The 21,397-nt window shown below is 43.0% G+C and overlaps 1 protein-coding gene across 23 annotated transcripts in view; it reads left to right on the top strand.

Moving 5' to 3' along the window:
* Positions 1–21,397, top strand: part of PTK2 (protein tyrosine kinase 2) — a 1,447,287-nt gene that overhangs the window by 376,874 nt on the left and 1,049,016 nt on the right. For all 23 annotated transcript variants that reach the window (XM_029592091.1, XM_029592099.1, XM_029592089.1 and 20 more), the window contains one exon: positions 6,202–6,281. In XM_029592091.1, coding sequence (XP_029447951.1) covers positions 6,202–6,281 — 80 coding nt within the window. The remainder of the gene's footprint in view (positions 1–6,201; positions 6,282–21,397) is intronic.

Below are 21,397 nucleotides of genomic sequence, written 5' to 3'. Positions count from 1 at the left end.
ATTCTGGGAATGGAAATACAGTATGCCATTTCTCTCCCATATGGGGATTTGAGAGCAACATGAGTGCAATCAATTTGCACCCATTACATTTGGAGTACCAGCTATATCAAAAGTGTGCTTTGTCCCCTGACACTCTGTAGTGGGAACTTGATTCACTCACTGACTCAATTTGTCATTGCCCTCAGTACCTGGCTGAAATGCCTTGAAAACATTGACTTATGCAAACCAGCACTATAGCCACTGTATTCTGGAAAGAGCCTGTGGCAAGAAAATGCAATGTACTGAGTTTGCTCAAGTCTGGAATGGCATGTTCATGCTTTAGAGGATCAATATCATCTCTTATTTTGTCATAGAGAGAATTACCCTGGAGCTCAGTCATACTATTCTCTCTGATAACCACAGTAGGAGTGATGTTGCAAGTGAGTGTCTTGTTCTGTGGTGGTGATTAGTGTCGGGGGAGTTCAAGAACTCTCCTTAGGCTTGAATTGAGCTGTGCTAAAGTGAGCAGAGTGGTCGGGATGTAGTACGTGGAAGTCTGGATCAGTCTTTCCGCCATGTCTATACGCCTTTCCGCCATGGCCCTTGCTGGGCGCAATCATTCACAAGATTCAGCGGCACAGGGGACTAGTTCTTCTGGTGGCCCCGGACTGGCCAAGAAGACCCTGGTACGCAGACATGAGAAGGACTACTGGCAGGGAATCCACTACCCCTGCCTCCACACAGAGACCTGCTACAACAAGGCCCCATCCTCCACGAGGACCCAGCTCAATTCTCTCTTACTCTCCTCCGAGCACGCAAGTTCTCCACATCCCTAACATACATAAGGATCTGGAGAGTCTTTGAAGCCTGGTGCGAAGACCACAATGTCAAACCACGTTCCTCTAAAGTTCCTGTGATCCTGGAATTCTTACAGAACGGACTACAGAAGGGTCTTTCCCTCAACTCCATCAAGGTACAGGTGGCCGCATTGTCATGCTACAGCTCCAGGAGCGAGGACGACAGCTTAGCCTCGCACCCAGATGTATCACGCTTCCTGAAAGGAGTCAAGCACATTCGCCCACCACTAAAGTGGCCAGTGCCCCTGTGGAACCTCAACCTCGTCTTGGAATTCCTAGCGGGATCCGCCTTCAGACCTCTCCGAGGCCTGTCCCTCCGTCTGTTAACCTTGAAGACGGTGTTCTTGCTGGCCGTGTGCTTGGCCCGCCGCATCTCAGAGCTACAGGCCTGCAGTGAGCCATTCCTCAGACTCACCCCGGGGACCATTCAGTTACGTACAGTTCCTTCCTTCCTCCCCAAAGTGGTCTCACACTTCCACCTTAACCAAACCATCTCACTCCCTGCGATGGACTGCTTGAAGATGTCGGAAGAAGCCCGTTGTCTGCGCCATCTCGACATCGGCAGACTCCTATCCAGATATCTGGAAATGTCGGAACCAGTACGAAAGACGGGACCATCTTTTCGTCCTTCACAGCGGAAAGAGGCAAGGGGAAGCGGCCTCGCGGGCAACCATTGCCCGCTGGATCAAGGAAGTCATCAAGGCGGCCTACGTAGAAGAGGGAAAACCACCACCTCTACAGGTCAAGGCCCATTCCACCAGAGCCCAGGCGGTTTCCTGGGCAGAAACTAGAATGCTGTCACCGGCTGAGATCTGCAGGGCGGCAACGTGGTCCTCCATCCATACCTTCTCCAGATTCTACCGTCTGGATGTTCAGGCTCGGGAGGACACAGTATTTGCAAGAGCAATCCTTAATGGACCACGGGCAGCCTCCCACCCAGTTCGGGAGTAGCTTTTATACATCCCATTGGTCCTGAGTCCATCTGCTACACGCTAGGAAATGGAGAAATTACTTACCTGATAATTTTGTTTTCCTTAGTGTAGACAGATGGACTCAGCAGCCCACCCTCGGCTGCCACTATACATGGTCCTTCAACAATCAAGGGTAAGCCATGCTTTCATTTCCCTAGGGCATCCACCCTGCCGGGTGTCGACGCTTTTCGATTGGGCACACTGGCGGTCTCCAGCTATAGTCAACCAACCAGTTCAAGTTAATCAAGTTAATCAAGTTTTAACGTTCTAACAAAAGTTACCTAAGTTAATCATATTAAGTTAATCAATCAGTCAGTCACACATATATCCACAATGCTTTGCAAGGAAGAATACTGAGGAGCTGCACTTCCTGCAGGGGTATATGTACTAGGGGCTGGCGTCAGATTGAAATCTGATCCATCTCCAACTGCTTAACAGGAGTACACTATACCCATTGGTCCTGAGTCCATCTGTCTACACTAAGGAAAACGAAATTATCAGGTAAGTAATTTTTCCATTTCTCTTTCTTCCCTATCTTCTCTTTGCTAAAGATTCTGCCACTTAAAGTACATAATCTGTGTTTGCCACAGAAAAGCTCAAAGAAGCACCTATACACAGCACCACAATGGACTAAAATGGCCACTTTTACTCGTACCCGAAGCCAAGCGTTAAATTTCCCATGCTAAAAAAACAAGCGCTAAAATGTGTCCCTGCTAATGTGGCTCTTTACATTACCCTGTAATAGATAATACCCTCTTTTACATGCGAGTTGAATGTAGCCATGATAAGTGTACTGCTGTGGGTTTTATTGTGTGGGTTTTTTCAGTGCTAAAACTCATATTACATGCCTGATTAAGGTTAGTGTAAAAAAACACCACACTAAAAGCTAAGGAAAAATCCATGGTAGTCTGAGTTTGGATTATTACATCTGCCCTAACTGTTTCATAAGACTGTTCTTTAAGATATAACACATTTATTTCCAGTGTGTCTGAATTTGTAAGTCTTTATATTACATTTTTCAAAAGCTGTCAGCAGAGGTAGGAAAATATTTTTGAAATTGAGGCACAAGCCAACGTTTTTAAAGAGCCAATATAAAATATTGCCTAGTACCTTTTTTTCATTTTTGCTAATATTTTCTCTGTTTTTTGGATTTTGTAGGTTTTAATCGTTTGGTCTATATTTCAGATTTGTTAAAATTTTAATGATTTTTTTTTGCTTTCTATGTTGTCATTTTTGGAAATTCTTTTTGTTTTGTTTTGTCAGTTTTTGAGGACTTCATTTTTGCTTCTTTTAAAAATATTTTTTTCACCATTTCAGCCAGTCTTCCCCCTTCTTCCAGCTTCTTTTCAGAGCTGTTAGGAGCAGCCCCAAGCTGCTGCATCTGCTCTTCCAACTGCAGCAGTTGCTCCTTCTAGACTAGGGTCTGCTGCAGTTATGGCAGTGACTGCTCCTACTGAGTCAGGCCCACAGTTAAGTAGAAGTGTAGTGATGCTTCCTTCTCACCCAGGTTTTGCCACAGCAGTAGCTTATATTTATGACTGGCATGAATTTTACAATGTTTCAGGAATTTGACATAGTTCACAGTAAAACAGAAAATAGTTAACTGTTAAATATTTTGAAAAAGTAGAATGACTGCAATTTTTTGATGGAACCAATTGGAATATACATTATTCATGTGGGACCTATAAAAAAAATATAAATTGTGTAAACAACTAATTAAAATCATCTTTGAACAGTATACAAGAGTCCTCAGAAAACTCAAACCCTTACTTACACGCTCAAGACTTCCGTACTATAGTTCAGACCACTATGCTTGCAAAACTGGACTACTCCCTGCTACTCGGCCTCCCGGCCTCCACCATCAGGCCACTCCAGATCCTCCAAAACTCCATGACCAGAGTCGTCATAAATACTCGCAAAACGGAACACATCACCCCTATTTTAAAGGAACTCCACTGGCTACCTATCGCCTTCCGATCTCAGTACAAAGCCTTGACCATTCTTCACTGCTCGCTACACAAATTCAACCACACCTGGCTCGAAGAAATGTCTCGCTTCCGCACATCGAATTGCCCCATAAGAAGTGCCCATGCTGGCACCCTCCATACCCCTTCCTTCAAGTCTGCGCATCTGTCCCTCACCAGAGAAAGAGCTATCTCCATAGCTGGTACCTCCCTCTGGAACTCCCTCCCCGCCCCCCTCCGTATAGAGCCGTCTCTCACCAAATTCAAAAAAGGAGTCAAAACTTGGCTCTTCAAGCAAGCCTACCCCGATACAAACATAACGTAGACCTTATCCTAAACAGTTTTCGTTATTGACCTTCCCCAGCCAGCCCCCCCCCCCCCCCTCCGCACCTTCCACATCTAGCGCCTCCCTTCCTCATCCTGATTCTCTGGTACGCTACCTTCCCCGTCCCTGAATCCTGTTTAGTACTCCCTCGAGACACGAATTCTTAGTTAAGATAACATTGTATTGACTGTATAAAGTTCTTTCTCCCCCCCCCCCCCCCGACATCTCTGCCCCTTTTGCTCACCTAGCCCTCAAATATCTGTTTTATAATGCCTCCTTTGTATTTAGTTCCCTTTTTGTTTTACCTCTTTGTTTTGTTTTGACTACAATTTGGTTTTTTGTTCTTTGTATTTCCTCTTATCAGTTCAATGTGAGCCGGCATGATGTGCCTTACGAATGTCGGCAAAGAAAAGCCTTAAATAAATAAATAAAAAAATACAAGAGGAGTATCATTCATTTTTATAGTTACAATTTTCTATCTTTTTGTTAGCTGCATGAAGTGTGGACATTTTTTTTTTTTTTTTTTTTTAATAGAAAGCTGTTATATAGATTGAACTAAATGCTGAATGAAGCAGTTCATTATCTGGATTTCATATAGAAATGAGACGATAGAAGACATTCTGTTTATTCTCACAGAAGAGCTCTTTCAATATTGACAATATGTTTTATTTATTTATTTATTTAAAACCTTTTCTATACTGTCGTTAAGCGGGTGCCATCACAACGGTTCACAATAGGGCACTTTATATGTTGTATAAAGTGTCTGGAATTCTAACTCTTAAACAGGTGCCATTAAAATACTGTAACATAATTTCACAAATATTATTTGGTGGGTGTAATAAGTCATGTCCTGTTACCTCTTACTCAGCTATAAGATATACTACTTAACTCTAGTTCTTTGTTTAAAAATAAAAAGGAAGAATTTAGAATATAAAAATGAGAAGCACACACTTTAAGAAAAAAGGTGTGTGAGTGGGAGTTTGACCGACCGTTACCAACATTTCCCTGGATTCTACTCTCAATTCTCTTTGTGGTATGCTTGCTTAAATAGCCATGTTTTTAAACTTTATCTGAAGGTTTTGATGTTACTTTGGATTTCTAAAGGCATATTGTTCCATGTTGGGAGTCCTGCTAGGGATAGGGCCCTATCCCTTACCTGGGTTAGTCTGGCCATCTTGACTGAGGGAATAGTTAGCAGTGCTTTGTTTGCTGACCTCAGATTTCTATGGGGGGTATGTACATGGAGGGTTGTGTTCAGCCACTCTGCTTTTTCATCGTGCATTAATTTATGTATGGTGCATAAAGTCATGTATTCTTTGTTCAATGGGAAACCAGTAAGGTTTCGGTGAAATGGTCTCTCTTACTTTTTCCAGTTAAAATTCTTGCCGCTGTGTTTTGTAGTATCTGTAGTGATCTTATTGTGGTGTATGGTAGGCCCAGTAGTAGGGCATTACAGTAGTCAGTACTGGAAAAACTTAAGGCTTGTAAGACTGAGCGGAAGGTGGTGGGTGTTAGTGGTTTTAGTCTTCTTAGAGTCATAGAGTCTCTTACTTTTTGAGATATGTTGTTTCATACTTAGTTCTGAATAGATTATCACTCCCAGGTTTCGTACTTTCTCTGCTATTTGTATTTTTTGGTTGTTTTTTGAGTGTAATTGGGTTCTGAATGATTGCTATGTTTTTTCGTTCTAGATGTAAGAATTCAGTTTTCTCTATATTGATCACTAGTTCCATTTGGTTTAGAAGTTGTTTTATTATATCTAGGTACATGTTGGCTAAGTTTAATGTTTTTTCAATTGTGTCATCAATTGGGAGTATTAATTGAATATCAGCGTAGATATAGTGCGAAATTCCTAAACCTGCTAGCAGGTGACATAAAGGCAGCATATATATGTTGAATAGTGTGGCAGATAGGGCAGATCCCTGTGGAACTCCTGTTTGACGGTTTATTTTCTCTGACATTACTACTTTGAGTTATACTTGGAAGTATCTGTTATTTAGGTATGATATAAACCACTTGATTGTCATGTTGCTTAGTCCTATTTCTTCTAATCTATTTATCAATATGTATATATTGAGTCTCATGCAATTGTTTTTTCCCTTTAGGTAAAAAATGACTACATGTTAGAAATAGCAGATCAAGTGGACCAAGAAATTGCTTTGAAGCTAGGCTGCCTTGAGATTCGGTAAGCTAATATTAAACATTAGAACACAAGTGCTTTTCAGGTTCAGATCAAAGATCTATCGACCCCAGGACCCTGTCTCCAACAGTGGTCCATCCTGGTCACATGGGAGCACCCAACAGATGCTAATGTGAAGATTGCTTCCCTGTTGCTTCACACCCAGAAGGTAAGATGGGATGATCCCCACATCTATCTGGTTGATAATTAATCTGGTTGCCATTTTTCATTTCTAAATTTTCATTGATTTAAAATGTGAATCAAGTGATTTGAACATAAGCACTTACTGTGAAAAGTACAGATTTAATTATACACTTAGTAAAATTTGTTTATCCCAGGACAAGCAGGATGATAGTCCTCACATATGGGTGACTTCACTGGATGTAGCCCATTTGTATTTTTTCTCTTCCCAAGGCCGTCAACGGCTGTCTGGCCTTTAAAATGGCAGCGGGTTTCAAAAAATGCCCGAATTGTCCTCGCACTATGTCCATAACCGACCCACTGTCGAGTGTGTTTTGTGCCTGGGCAAGGGACACAATCTCTCGACATGTCCTCAGTGCGCCGAAATGGCGGCCAAAGGCAGACGGGCCCGTCTGGAAAAGATGGAACATTTCTTCCATCTTCAACTACTTCCGTCGACATCGACTCGGTTGTCTCCGGCTGGAGCGGTGAAGAAATTAGTTCTTAAAACTAAACGTCGTCCAGATGGTAGCGGTGACCGGTCGTCTCCGACTCTGTCTCGGTGCTCGAGAAGCAGGCCTCCAATCATCGAGAAAAACATCGCCATCATCATCGACGGACTTCAACACCTGATGAAAAGGCTCAAACCCCTCCTCCACTTCCAAGATTTCAGGACAGTGCTCCAAGTCACACTCTTTTCCAAAACAGATTACTGTAACTCTCTTCTCCTCGGGCTCCCTACTTCATCTATCAAACCATTACAGATGCTCCAAAATGCTGCGGCAAGAATCCTGACTAATACCAACAGAGGAACACACATCACTCCCATACTACAGAACCTGCACTGGCTGCCAATCAAATATAGAATATTACACAAGGCTCTCACTATAATCCACAAAGTCATTCACAACCAACAACAACTAGACCTCCAGATTCCCCTCAAATTATACTCATCAGACAGACCGATTCGAGAAGCATATAAAGGCACCCTGCAACCCCCTACAACGAAATCTACTCGCCTATCATCTACCAAAGAACGAACCTTCTCTACAGCTGGCCCAACCATCTGGAACAAGATGCCCACAGAACTCAGATTAGAACCATGCCCGTTTACCTTCCGCAAAAAACTTAAGACATGGCTCTTCATCCAGGCCTTCACTTAACCTACAGTTCCAGCAATTCCTCACTAATTCAGACACTGACTCCTACCTAAACTCTCTGACAAGTGTAGCCTATACACTTATGCCTCTTCTCATCATATTATTGTATTATCTAATTTGTTCAGTTATGCCTTCTATCGCTCCGGCTATCCTAGCCCTCCAGGTTAACACCCCTTGTTATATGTAACTTTCATTTCTTGTTATATGGTTGACTTTGTTATTCCCCTCATGTTATCTGTAAACCGATCTGATATGAATTTTCTTTCATGAAGGTCGGTATATAAAAATGTTAAATAAATAAATAAATAAAATGTCGGTTCGACTCCTAGAGCTCTCTTGTTTCCCACCAAACCATCACCAAAATGGTCTCGAGTGGAAGAGCCATCTATTCCTTTGCCTCTCACTCCAAGGCAATCCCCACCGATATCGGTGCCGGGTACCGTGCCACCACAGGGATCTGTGGAAGAGCCGGTTCCGCCTTCTCTGCCACCCCCTATAGCTGCTCTGACCTCACCAGCTATATGGGAGAAACTGTACTGTTTCATCCGCCAGGCAGTAAAAGATGCTCTGCGAGACCTGGGACCATCGACACCGATGCAGACACAGACACCATCACCAGCACCGATGCCTGCACCGATGCAGATACCGTATCTACCCATATTAGCACCGATCCTTGATAGGCTCAACGCCCTTATTGGTGCTTTTCCAAAGCAACCATCGCCATTGGGTATGAAAACTCTGGTTTCCAACTCCAGAGACTACGATGCCTCAATGGATTCCTCGATACCCGAACCAATCCCGGGACCCTCAGGTATTTCACAGCCGAGATTCCCAAGTTCTCCATCAGTTCCCTTCCTTCTGCCATCGATGCCGATGAAACCTTCGATGCTTCTCTTTATTCCTCACTCCACTCATCCATGGCGGCCTTCTTCAGACACCTGGGAGGAAGAAAACACCGATTCCTCATCAGAGGATATTTTATCAGATCCATCCCTACCGGAAGAGAGAAGAAAATCACCACTGGAGGACCTCTCTTTTTCAAACTTTGTGAAAGAAATGGCAGATACCAGTTAGAAGCAGAGGAGGACACCAGACAGAAAACCCTCGAGGTTTTGTAATTTGTAGATCCTCCTAAATAAGTTCTAGTAATCCCTGTGCATGAAGTACTGGTGGATCTTCAGCATAGGTTATGGGAGCACCCTTGTTCTATCCCACCAGTGAATAAGCGGACTGACACCACTTACCTGGTTCAACACATTCCAGGCTTCCAGAAACCTCAGCTTCCACACCAGTCTGTAGTAGTGGAATCTGCCCAAAAGACGTCAGAGAATTCGTCCTCACTCATTGACGACTCCTGGGAAGGAACAAACATTTTTAGATTCTCTTGGCCGGAAGATGTTCCAAGGGTAAATGTTGGTCTTAAGAATTGCGTCATATCAGCTGTATATGGCTCTGTATCAACACAATTTGTGGAAACAAATACAAGAATTGACTGAGTCACTTACTCAACAATACCAACATTCCCTTACAAATGTCATTCATAAGGGACTAGAGGCAGGAAAGCACGAGGTCCCTGCAGCTTATGACTGTTTTGCAACATCGTCCAGGATGGCTGCCCCTAAGTAAATCATGTCTATTCCTATTCAAGAAATCCTAATTGATCTTCTAAAAAGGAACTGGGAGCACCCAGGTTCGGTTCCGCCTGTCAACCGTAAGACAGATGCCACCTATCTGGTACAATCAGCTCCTGGGTTTCAAAGATCACAACTGGATCATCACTCTGTGGTTGTGGAATCAGCCCAAAAAAAGGCATGGTGTTCCAAACCTCATACCTCCAGGGAAGGAGCAAAAATCCCTGGATGCTTTTGGCAGATGGGTCTTTCATGGCTCAATGCTTATATCTCGCATTGCTTCTTACCAGTTATACATGACCCAGTATAACGGAAACCTTTTTAAGAAGATCCAGGATTTCTCTGAATCTTTACCTGACCAGTTACAGGATGACCTAAATGCTCTGGTTCAAAGGCCTGGATGCGGGCATGCATGAGGTCTGCGCTGTGTATGACATATTTGACACTGCTTCTAGGGTGTCCGCAGCGGTGATTAGTGCAAGAAGGCAGGCCTGGTTGAAATCCTCTGACCTAAGACCAGAGGTACAGGACAGGTTGGCTGACCCTGCCCTGTGCTGGTGATAATCTTTTCGGAGACCAGATCCAGGAGACTGTGGCGCAGCTAAAGGACCACCATGAAATGCTGTGTCAGCTTTCTTCAGTACCTGCTGATTTCTCATCCATCTCCAAAAGGATATTCAGGCGAGATTCTAAGAGGCTGGCCTACAAACCAAGAAAGTATTAACCTCCGGCTTCCCAAGGTCGTCCTTCCAAGCCTTATCAAAAAGGTCAGTCCAGACAATCCTGACCTCAGACGTCCCAGCCAGCTCCTCAGCCGGGACCAGCATCAGGATTTTGACTGCTTCCTGGAGAGCATATGCCAACCTCCTCTTCCATCTGTACCGGTCGGCAGTCGATTGTGCCACTTCACCAACATTTGGCACACAGTCACCACCGACCAGTGGGTGCTTGCGGTAGTCACTCAGGGTAACTACCTCAACTTCCTGACCGAACTGGCGGACTCCCCACCTTGGCTGATGTGGGGATCATCCGACCACTCTCCCCTTCTAGAACAGGAGGTCTCAACCCTCCTCCAGTTCCGGGCAATAGAACCAGTACCCTTCTCCCAACAGGGGCAGGGGTTCTATTCCAGGTATTTCCTCATCCCAAAAACGTCCGGTGGTGTTCTCCAATCCTGGACCTTCGCGCCCTGAACAAATATCTACAAAGGGAGAAGTTCAGGATGGTGACCTTGGGCTCTCTACTTCCTCTTCTACAAAGAGTGGATTGGCTGTTCTCTCTGGATTTCCAAGACGCATACACACATCTCAATTATTCCATCTCATCGCAAATTCCTGCGATTCCTGGTCGGCCCTCGCCACTTCCAGTACCATGTACTACCATTCGGCCTGATATCCGCTCTACGAGTCTTTACCAAGTGCCTTGTGGTGGTTGCAGCCTTCCTCAGGAGTCAGGGTGTCCACGTCTACCTTTATCTCGACAATTGATTGATAAGGGCTCCGTCTCAACAAGCCGCATTAGTGTCCTTGCGTCTCACTCTCCATACCCTGAGCTCCCTAGGGTTTCTGATCAGCTATCACAAATCCAAGATAGTCCCATCCCAAACCCTATCCTTTATAGGGGCCAACCTAAACACTATACAGGCGAAAGCCTTCCTCCCTCAGGATCGGGCTTTCATCCTGGCTTCTCTGGCGCATCAGTTGCAGACTCGAGTATCCTCAACTGCTGGTCACTTCCTCATACTGCTGGGTCACATGGCCTCTGCGGTGCATGTCACTCCGATGGCCCGTCTAGCCATGAGAGTAATGCAGTGGACATTAAAATCCCAGTGGGTTCAAGTTTGTCAGCCAATGTCCAGCATTGTTCACATTACCACACAGCTCCGCCTGTTGCTTGCCTGGTTGGATACAACATTCCAATCTACTTCAAGGCCTTCCATTTCAGGCTCCAGATCCTCAAATTACCTTGACGACAGATGCCTCCAACCTAGAGTGGGGTGCTTATGCTTATGTCCCTTCCTCCCACCCACCCACCCCTCTCTTCCCTCCCTTCCTCCCTCCTCCCAACCCTCCCTGCTATCCTTTATCCTAAATTATTTTGATCAACAAGCCATTTATGTACATATGTTATATACTATAATCTATTGTTCCATGTATTTCTGTTATAATTCTGTTATAATTCTGTTATAATTGTTACCATGTTACAATGTAAAATAGGGCCGATCTAGCCCTATTCTTTTAGTTATCTGGAAACCGATGTGATATCTCGATTGAATGTCGGTATATAAAATAAATAAATAAATAAATCTGCAATCCCAGGGAACCTGGTCTCCTATACGTTATGCTTTCTATGCGTTCAAGGACTGCTTTTCGGGCAAGACTGTACTAATACAAACAGACAACACAGTTGCCATGTGGTACATGAACAAACAAGGGGGTACAGGCTCTCATCTCCTTTGCCAAGAAGCTGCACAAATGTGGGACTGGGCCTTGACACATTACATGTTTCTCCGGGCCACTTATCTAGCAGGCATACACAACATAGTTGCAGATCGCCTTAGTTGTCAGTTCCAACCCCATGAGTGGACCCTGGATCCTTTAGTAGCGACCAGGATATTTCAATGCTGGAGTCAGCCAACAAAGGACCTCTTTGCATCCGAACTGAATCGCAAAGGGGACAGATTCTGCTCCCTGCACAAACAGAGAAACCAGTTAGCCAAGGACGCCTTTGCTCGCCCCTGGTACTCAGGCCTCTCCTATATGCGTATCCCCCGATACCACTACTAAACAAACTCTAGTGAAGCTACAACAGGACAAAGGGTCAGTGATACTCATAGCCCCGTATTGGCCTCGACAAGTATGATTTCCCATACTTCTCGACCACTCCATCAGAGAACAAATTTTCCTGGGCACAGCACCCACTCTCATAACTCAGGACCAGGGCAGGTTGCGCCATCCCAACCTAAAATCCCTATCCCTCACAACCTGGATGTTGAAAGCTTGATCCTCCAACTACTCAATTTTTCAACTAATGTCTCTCAGGTGCTTGCAGCTTCAAGAAAGCCTTCCACACGAAAATCCTATCGTTGTAAGTGGAAAAGATTCACCACTTGGTGCACGCAGAAAAATATTGATCCCTTTCCCTGCCTTTGTTAGACTATCTCTGGCACCTTTCATACTCTGGTCTACAGACTTCGTAAGTAAGGGTACACTTGAGTCCTATCTCTGGAGGCTAGAGTGGCAGACCTGGAGGAGCTGAGGCAGAGAGGTATATAGATGAGACCTTCAGGGACCTAGTAGCCAAGTCCCAACTTCAGACTGGCAGCCCTGGTGGTGCCTTGGAGGAAGAAGGTCTCATGATGGGAGAGCACCAACCAGGTGTAGCAGGAAAGGATCCTGTAGCAAGGATTTTAGACAGTGCTGGGGAGGAGCTGGCTGTCGTGGTACATGTGGGCACCAACGACATAGGAAAATGTGGGAGGGAGGTTCTGGAAGCCAAATTTAGGCTCTTAGGTAGAAAACTTAAATCCAGAACCTCCAGGGTAGCATTCTCTGAAATGCTTCCTGTTCCACGTGCAGGTCACCAGAAGCAGGCAGAGCTCCGGAGTCTCAATGAGTGGATGGAGACGATGGTGCAAGGAAGAGGGATTCAGTTTTGTTAGGAACTGGGGAACCTTTTGGGGAAGGGGGAGTCTCTTCCGAAGGGATGGGCTCCACCTTAACCAGGGTGGAACCAGACTGCTGGCGTTAACCTTTAAAAAGGAGATAGAGCAGCTTTTAAACTAGAACAAAGGGGAAAGCCGACAGTCGTTCAGCAGTGCATGGTTCGGAGCGAGGTACCTTCAAAGGATACTAATGATGCATTAGAATTAGGGCATCCCGACAGTGAGGTTCCAATAATAAGAAAAGTAGTCCAAGTGCCTGTAACTAAAAACTCACCTGAGCTAAAAAGATTCTAACTTATCCCTATCAATTAAAAAGCAAAATGAAAATACAAACTTTGAAATGTTTGTATGCTAATGCCAGAAGTCTAAGAAGTAAGATGGGAATTAGAATCTATAACAGTGAATGATGACAGACTTAATTGGCATCTCAGCATGGTGGAAGGAGGACAACCAATGGGACAGTGCTATACCAGGGTTCAAATTATGTTGCAGTGACAGAGAGGAGCACCCGGGAGGCGGTGTGGTGCTTTATGTCCAGGATGGCATAGAGTCCAACAGGATAAACATCCTGCATGAGACTAAATGCACAATTGAATCTTTATGGGTAGAAATCCCTTGTGTGTCGGGGAAGACTATAGTGATAGGAGTATACTACCGTCCACCTGGTTAAGATGGTGAGACGGACAGTGAAATGCTAAGAGAAATTAGGGAAGCTAACCAAATTAGAAGTGCGGTAATAATGGGAGACTTCAATTATCCCAATATTGACTGGGTAAATGTATCATCGGGTCACACTAGAGAGATAAAGTTCCTGGATGGAATAAATGATAGCTTTATGGAGCAATTGGTTCAGGAACCGACGAGAGGGAACAATTTTAGATCTAATTCTCAGTGGAGAATAGGATTTGGTAATACAAGTGAGGTAATCAAATTTGCAGATTGTGATAAATTGCAGGAAGACCTTGTGAGGCTGGAAAATTGGGCATCAAAATGGCAGATGAAATTTAATGTGGACAAGTGCAAGGTGATGCATATAGGGAAAAATAACCCATGGCCATAGTTACACAAGGTTAGGTTCCATATTAGGTGGTACCACCCAAGAAAGAGATCTAGGCGTCATAGTGGATAACACATTGAAATAGTCGGTTCAGAGAGCTGCGGCAGTCAAATAAGCAAACAGAATGTTGGGAATTATTAGAAAGGGAATGGTGAATAAAACGGAAAATATCATCATGCCTCTGTATCGATCCATGGTGAGACCGCACCTTGAATACTGTGTTCAATTCTGGTCGCCGCATCTCAAAAAAGATATAATTGCGATGGAGAAGGTACAGAGAAAGGCGATCAAAATGATAAAGGGAATGGAACAGCTCCCCTATGAGGAAAGACTAAAGAGGCTAGGACTTCTCAGCTTGGAGAAGAGACAGCTGAGGGGGGGATATGATAGAGGTGTTTAAAATCATGAGAGGTCTAGAATGGGTAGATGTGAATCGGTTTTTTACTCTTTCGGATAATAGACTAAGGGGGCACTCCATGAATTTAGCATGTGGCACATTTAAAACCAATCGGAGAAAGTTCTTTTTCACTCAACGCACAATTTGGAATTTGTTGCCAGAAGATGTGGTTAGTGCAGTTAGTATAGCTGTGTTTAAAAAAGGATTGGATAAGTTCATGGATAAAACAGTTCATGTGCCCCTGTTTTATTGTAACTTTTGTTCACTTGTTCTCTCTTCGCCTATTGTTCATGTTGATGTTAATGTTTTTGCACCATTGTTTCTTGTAAACCGATATGATATGATTGGTATCATGAATGTCGGTATAAAAAAGCCCTAAATAAATAAATAAATAAATGGAGGAGAAGTCCATTACCTGCTACTAATTAAGTTGACTTAGTTAATAACCACAGCTATTACTAGCAATGGTAACATGGAATAGACTTAGTTTTTGGGTAGTTGTCAGGTTCTTATGGCCTGGAGGGGCCACTGTTGGAAACATGATTCTGGGCTTGATGGACCCTTGATCTGACCCAGTTTGGCATGTTCTTATGTTCTTTCCCTTCTACTCTTTCTTTCTATTGCTAAGTAGAAAAAATGCCCAATAAACAAACAAATCCAAAAAATCATTTTCAATTAATGGAGAACAAAAAGCTGCTAATACAAGTATCCAAACATTAAACCCCGCTAGGTGGAATTCCAAGATGGCTGAACTAGCCAGATGTACCTGAGCTTGCTCCGTCGGGTCTTTGAATCGGTTTCATTGTTCCTCACTCTGGCAGGAAAAGAAGAGCCAGAGAGCGGGAGGCACAATTTGTCTCTCCTTTGACTGTTGTGACGGGCCCGATGGACACCCATGTATGTCGGGGAGGCTTAGCTCCAGAGTCGGCTTGCTGGAGGTCGGCCGGGAAAAAGTTGAACCCTGCCCCCTTCCTGAGCTCTCAATATCTCTATCTCCAGAGGAGCGATCTGCCCCTGTAAATCCAGCGATGGAGCGTGCGTCAGACCACCTGCAGCAAAAGAGACTGAAGGTGCCAGGAACCGCATTGAGATTGTGGCTCAAACGAGAAGCGCCCCAGAGCTGACTGAAGATCTTGGACTTGTAGGAGACATTATAGGCAGTGCTACATTTAGGCAATTGGGAGAAGATACTTTAGAATTGCCCGCTATTCAGACAATGGAGTTGGTAAGACCTGCTATAATTACTCTAGATGTAATATGGGACATTCTCCAGGCCTTGAATAATAAATCTAACCAGATAATGCCAGTAATTATTTATCTGGGTGACCTGGATAGCTGTTGAAAATCGTGGAAACTGAGATTTCTGCAAATAAAAATGTGTGTGACTTTAAAAAAAGATCTTGGCAGTATAACAGATTTACAAGAATATGTTAAAAGAAAATCAACTGGTTACTTCTAATTTGGAACATTTGGAAAATCAAGTACACGGGAGGAATCTACAACTTATTAATTTCCCCAAAGATTCATTGATTGCTCCTAAAGAAATGTGGAAGAAATATTTTATAGATATTCTAAAAATTCTGGAACAAATATTCCCACTTGGTTCAAGCGTTTATTGTATATCTCCCTTTAAGAAAGGAACTGTGGATCAAAACGATATACAGGTTCTTTCTCCAATTGAGAAGTCCCAGTTAGATATCTCTGCTATTTTGGAAACATCTCAGAAAGGTTTGGTTAAACCAGCAACATTTTGTTTCCTTATGGAGTCGGACAGAGATTAGATTCTTCAAATGTTTTTTCACCATTGTTTGAAATCTTTTTTTGAATTTGAAAGTTTGTGCTTAACCTGACTTGGCAAAGCAGAAAAGGAGGAGACAGTTTCTATTGTTAAGACCCAAGGTTTTGGAGCTGGGAGCTTTTTTTATTTTAAAGTTCCCTTATAAATGTATTATTAAACATCAGAATATCTTTTATACTTTTTTTTGTCTGCTTTTCTGAGTAATACATTTTCCTCTTCTTCCTGCTGTTCTCCTAATGCTTAGTTAGAATGTGAATGTCTAATGATGTTCGTTCATAAATATTCACCTCTGTTTCTTTTTGCTAATTTTTTTTCTCCTTATAATGGTGGTGGTGATTTTTTCCTGAAGTTGTAAAATTGGAATTCCAATTATTGAGGACTTGGATTATGTAAGAACTTTTTTTTTCTTTTTGAGTTATCCATAGTCTTGTTTCTAAAGGACTACAATTCAGGTCTTTCTTTTAATATATTTGAAAATATGTGTAAATTAAAAAAAAAAACATTAAATAAACTCCAAGCTACTAATTCTGGCAACAATAAGTGGTTATTCAATATTGATTAAAAGCAGTTTATGGACTTCTCCATGAACTTACCTAACCCTTTTTTAAACCCAGCTATACTCTGTGCCTTAACCACATCCTCTGGCAATGAATTCTAGAGCTAGTGATAATTTTTTTTTTTTTAACTTTTATTAGGTTTGTTCTAAATGTGCTACTTTCTAACTTCATGTAGTGCCCCCTAGTCTTTGTATCATCTGAAAGTGTAAATGACCATTTCATACTTACTCGTTCAAGTCCTTTCATGATTTTGTAGACCTCTAACTTATCCCCCTTCAGCTGTCTCTTCTCTAAGCTGAACAGACCTAACGTATATAGCTTTTCCTCAAATGAGAGACGTTCCATGCCCTTTATCATTTTGGTCGTCCTTCTCTATACTTTCTCTAGTACAATTATATCTTTTTTGAGATGCAGTGACCAGAATTACACGCAGTATTCAAGGTGTGATCGTTTGAGAGATACAGAGGCATTATGACATTTTCTGTTTTATTTGCCATTTCCTTCCTAACATTTTGTTTGCTTTTTTGACCACTACAGCACACTGAGCTGACTATTTCAATGTAATATCAACTGTGATATCCAATTCTTTTTCTTTGGAGTAACTTCTAAAATGGAACCCATATGGGTTGTTTTCCTTATATGCATCACCTTGCACTTCTCTACATTATATTTCTTCACATTATATTTCATCCGACATAAAGACGCCCAATTTTACAGCCTTGCAAGGTGGTCCTGCAAGTTATCACAAGCCGCTTATGATTTAACTACTCAGAATAATTTGGTGCCATCTGGAAATATGATCACCTCACTTGTCGTACCCCTTTCCAGATTATTTATAAATATATTAAAAAGCAGCGATCTAATAAACCAGGAGCCTATGAAGTTCTTACAAAATGGAAATAATATGCTTCCATATAGACTTTCTTGTAATTAGCTGTGCTGATGAATTTTGGAAGAGTTGCAACACTCTGGGGTAGATTTTACAAATCTACGTGCATGCATACTTTTGTTCGCGGGATTTTATAAGATACGCGTGTATCTTATAAAATCCGGGGTCGGCGCGTGCAAGGGGGTGCACATTTGTGCACCTTGCACGCGCCAAGCCCTGCGCGCGCTGCCCGTTCCCTCCGAGGCCGCTCTCTGAGGGAACTTTCCATTCACCCCCCCCCGGCCCTATCTAAACCTTTATCTTAAAAGTTACTACTGCCTCTGGGCAGTAGCAACTTACGCGTGCCGGTGCGGCAGGCCCCGACACAGGCCGCTGTGTCGGGGCACTCGGCCACGCCCCCGAAACGCCCCCGAGCCGGAAACACGCTCCTGGACATGCCCCGAAAACGCTGCGTCACTCCCGACACGCCCCTGACATGCCCCCCCCCCCCCCCCAGGCAAGCCCCGGGACTTACACGCGTCCCGGGGCTTGTACGTGCTGCCGAGCCTATGCAAAATAGGCTTGGCGCGCACAGGGGGGTTTTAAAGGGGTTACGCGCATACCTTATGTGCGTAACCCTTTTAAAATCAGGCCCTCTGAGTAAAGTAGCTGGGAGAATCAGGTAAACAGGATTGCAGTAGTTTAAAAGTGGGAAGATGTGGGCACAACAGAAAAAAAGCAGAAAAAGTAAGCAGAGGTTTGAAACCACAAAGATCCCTTAATTTGAGAAAAAAATAGATTTAATTACGGTCTTGAGGAAAACTTGTCAATCCACATTCCATGATTTCTTACAATAAGGTGCCATTTTTTGTAATGTTTTAAACTATAAGTGACATAAGCACTAAACTCAAAAGTCAATGTTGTAACACTATATTTTTTGGTTTTTGAAGGTTGTTAAAGCTGCTTATGAAACAGCCAATATTGTAGACAGACAAAGTGAGCAAAGGGCAGGAGTCTCAGACCAAGGGGGCTGGAGTGAATAAAAAACTGTAAATCTGCTTAGATTCTGTAACTCACATAGAGTCCTGCAGGGATCTTGGCAATAGAGGCCAAGTAGATGTTAAAAAGAAGCATGGATAAATCATATCCCTGGGGGAATCATGTGGGAACAGAATGCCATTGAGACTGCCTTGTGCCTATTCTGACTTGATGGGAATGATTGGATATATAAGACTCAAACTATAAGCTCCTGAGGCAGAATTCTTTTCTCTAGGTAACTTCTGTACTCCATGTTTGTATCCCTTCACGTTTTCTGCATTCATTACCATGTGGGCAGTTAGATTTTCTTTTGTTGTGTCAGGTGCAGCTAGCTGATACTTAAGAAAAATTGTGATAGCATTAGTGTTCTGGAGTTCACTCCTGGAGAATCTTATTACTGAGTTGCACAAAAACCTTTAAGATGAGGTTGGAAACATATATTTATTCTAGTTGGCATTAGATCAAAGCTACTTTTTGCGCATGATCATGATGCAAGTTGTTGGGATTTTATTTTGAGTCCCCTTAGTTGTGTTTTTTCCTGTTTGTTTTAAATTTTTATTTTTATTCTGATTGTGGTTTTATGTTTTATTTTTACTATATATTGATATATAATTATGAATGTTTTATTATTTTTGTACGTTGCTTAGGGCCTCAGTGTAGGTGACTCATAAATGTGTAATAAAATCAATATGGTCCCAGAACTGAAATTAGTAAATGGGCAGAATAGATATTTATTTAAATAAATACCTGTAAGAGACCCTTTGCCAGATATATGCTTTTTATTTCTGTTATATTTTACGTGTCTAAACTTAGACTGAATCAATTTCTTTAAAACAATTAACTTCTGCCCCTTTTACAAATGTACCCTGTAAGAGCATAAACAAGGCATTTCCTAGCTCAGAGGTTAGAAGCTAAAGCAGGAAACTGAAGGGGAGGGGTGTGTAATAGGTCAGTTAGATCTGAGTTTAACTGCTCCAGGTATTACACACAAGGTATATTACAGTATTGAAGGTTGTGACTTGCCAGCATGCGACAAAGTCCTGACACCAATAATAGAATTCAGCACAGAATGGGAAGATGTCCAAACAAATAATTGCAGATATAAAACTCAGGAAAATACTGTGAACTTTTGTTCAGCAGGCCATGATTACCAATTAAGGTCTGGTGTTGACAGCCTTTCCTTCCAATCAGGTTTGAGATGAACTCTAGCCAATTGAGACTTGTTGACATGGCAGTTTGTCCTTCTGATTGTCATAAGGCTCAGTCATACCTAATGATATATGTGAAAGGCCAATTTAATGTCTATGAGCTAGCTAACCAATAAAAGTGGCCTAGGTATTTAGATATCAGTGATGAAGAGCTAAGCTGTGCATACAATAACTGCATGTAAAATCAGCAGTACAGAAGTCTAAACTCCTCACTCAAGGAGTTCCCCAAGGTTCATCCCTCTCTTCCACCCTATTTAACATATACCTCCTGCCCCTATGCCAGTTACTCTCTGAACTCAACCTCAAATTCTACATCTACGCAGATGATGTACAAATCATTATCCCCATACAGGACACCATCGCCACAATGCTAGAATTCTGGGATAAATGCCTTGCCTCCATTAACTTCCTCCTCACAAACATCCATCTTGCCCTCAACTCCTTGAAGACTGAACTGCTCCTCATCCACAACCACCAAACACTCAAGCTCTCACCAACTGATGACCCAGCCTCCAGCTCCTTTGCCTCGCAGACCCTAGTACGAAATTTGGGAGTCCTAATCGAGCAACACCTAAATCTAAAAAAAAACATATCAATCGGGATTAAAAGACGGATTCCACAAGCTCAACATCATAAAAAAACTTAAACCATTACTCCATACCCATGATCTCAGAACAGTCATCCAAGCCACCCTCTCATCCAAACTAGATTACTGCAACTCACTGTACTTAAGCCTCCCTTACTCCACAATCAAACCCTTACAAATGCTACAGAACGCCACTGCTTGAACCATCACAAATGCACGTAAATCTGATCACATAACCCCCCCTCCTAAACTCCACTGGCTCCCTATCCCATCACGCATCCTATTTAAGACCCTTACCATTATCCACATGGCCATATACAAACACAATTCCTCCTGGCTCAATGCACCCCTCTGCTTCACTAACCCATCCCGCCCAACCAGAGCAAACCTCAAAGGCACCTTGCACATCCCACCCCTCAAAAACGCCCACCTCACCTCAACAAGAGACCGTGCCCTATCAATCGCCGGTCCCACTCGTTGGAATGCCCTACCTAACGACCTTCGCCTTGAACCCTGTCCGTACAAATTCAAGAAAATGCTCAAGAATTGGCTTTTCCGCCAGGCCTATCCAGACTAGACCCACTTACATTTTCCCTTCACCTTCCCTCCACCCTCTCCCCCCCTACTCCCACCTCGCCTTAACTCCCTGCCGCCCTAGTTACATTGTTAATATGTTGTTAATACATTGTTAACATGCTATCTATCCTCATTATTTTGTTAATATATTACCGCTCCAGTTTTTATTTCTCAGGCTCCCTTTATAGCCTACCTTAATCTGCAGCACTGTTGTTGCCCATGTTTTCCGTTTTCTTGTCGTCCCCCCCCTCCTCCCCGCCGCTCCCTGTTCTTTGTATTTTCCATCTAACGTTATAATGTAAACCGATATGATGTGCCCTCTAATGTCGGTATAGAAAAACTGTTAAATAAATTAAATAAATAAATAAACCAAGGCCACAATAGACAGCAGGAAGTACTTAG

The sequence above is a fragment of the Rhinatrema bivittatum genome, chromosome 2 (assembly GCF_901001135.1).
Source record: "Rhinatrema bivittatum chromosome 2, aRhiBiv1.1, whole genome shotgun sequence".
Taxonomy (NCBI): Eukaryota; Metazoa; Chordata; class Amphibia; order Gymnophiona; family Rhinatrematidae; genus Rhinatrema; species Rhinatrema bivittatum.
This window is presented reverse-complemented; position numbering and strand designations above follow the sequence as displayed.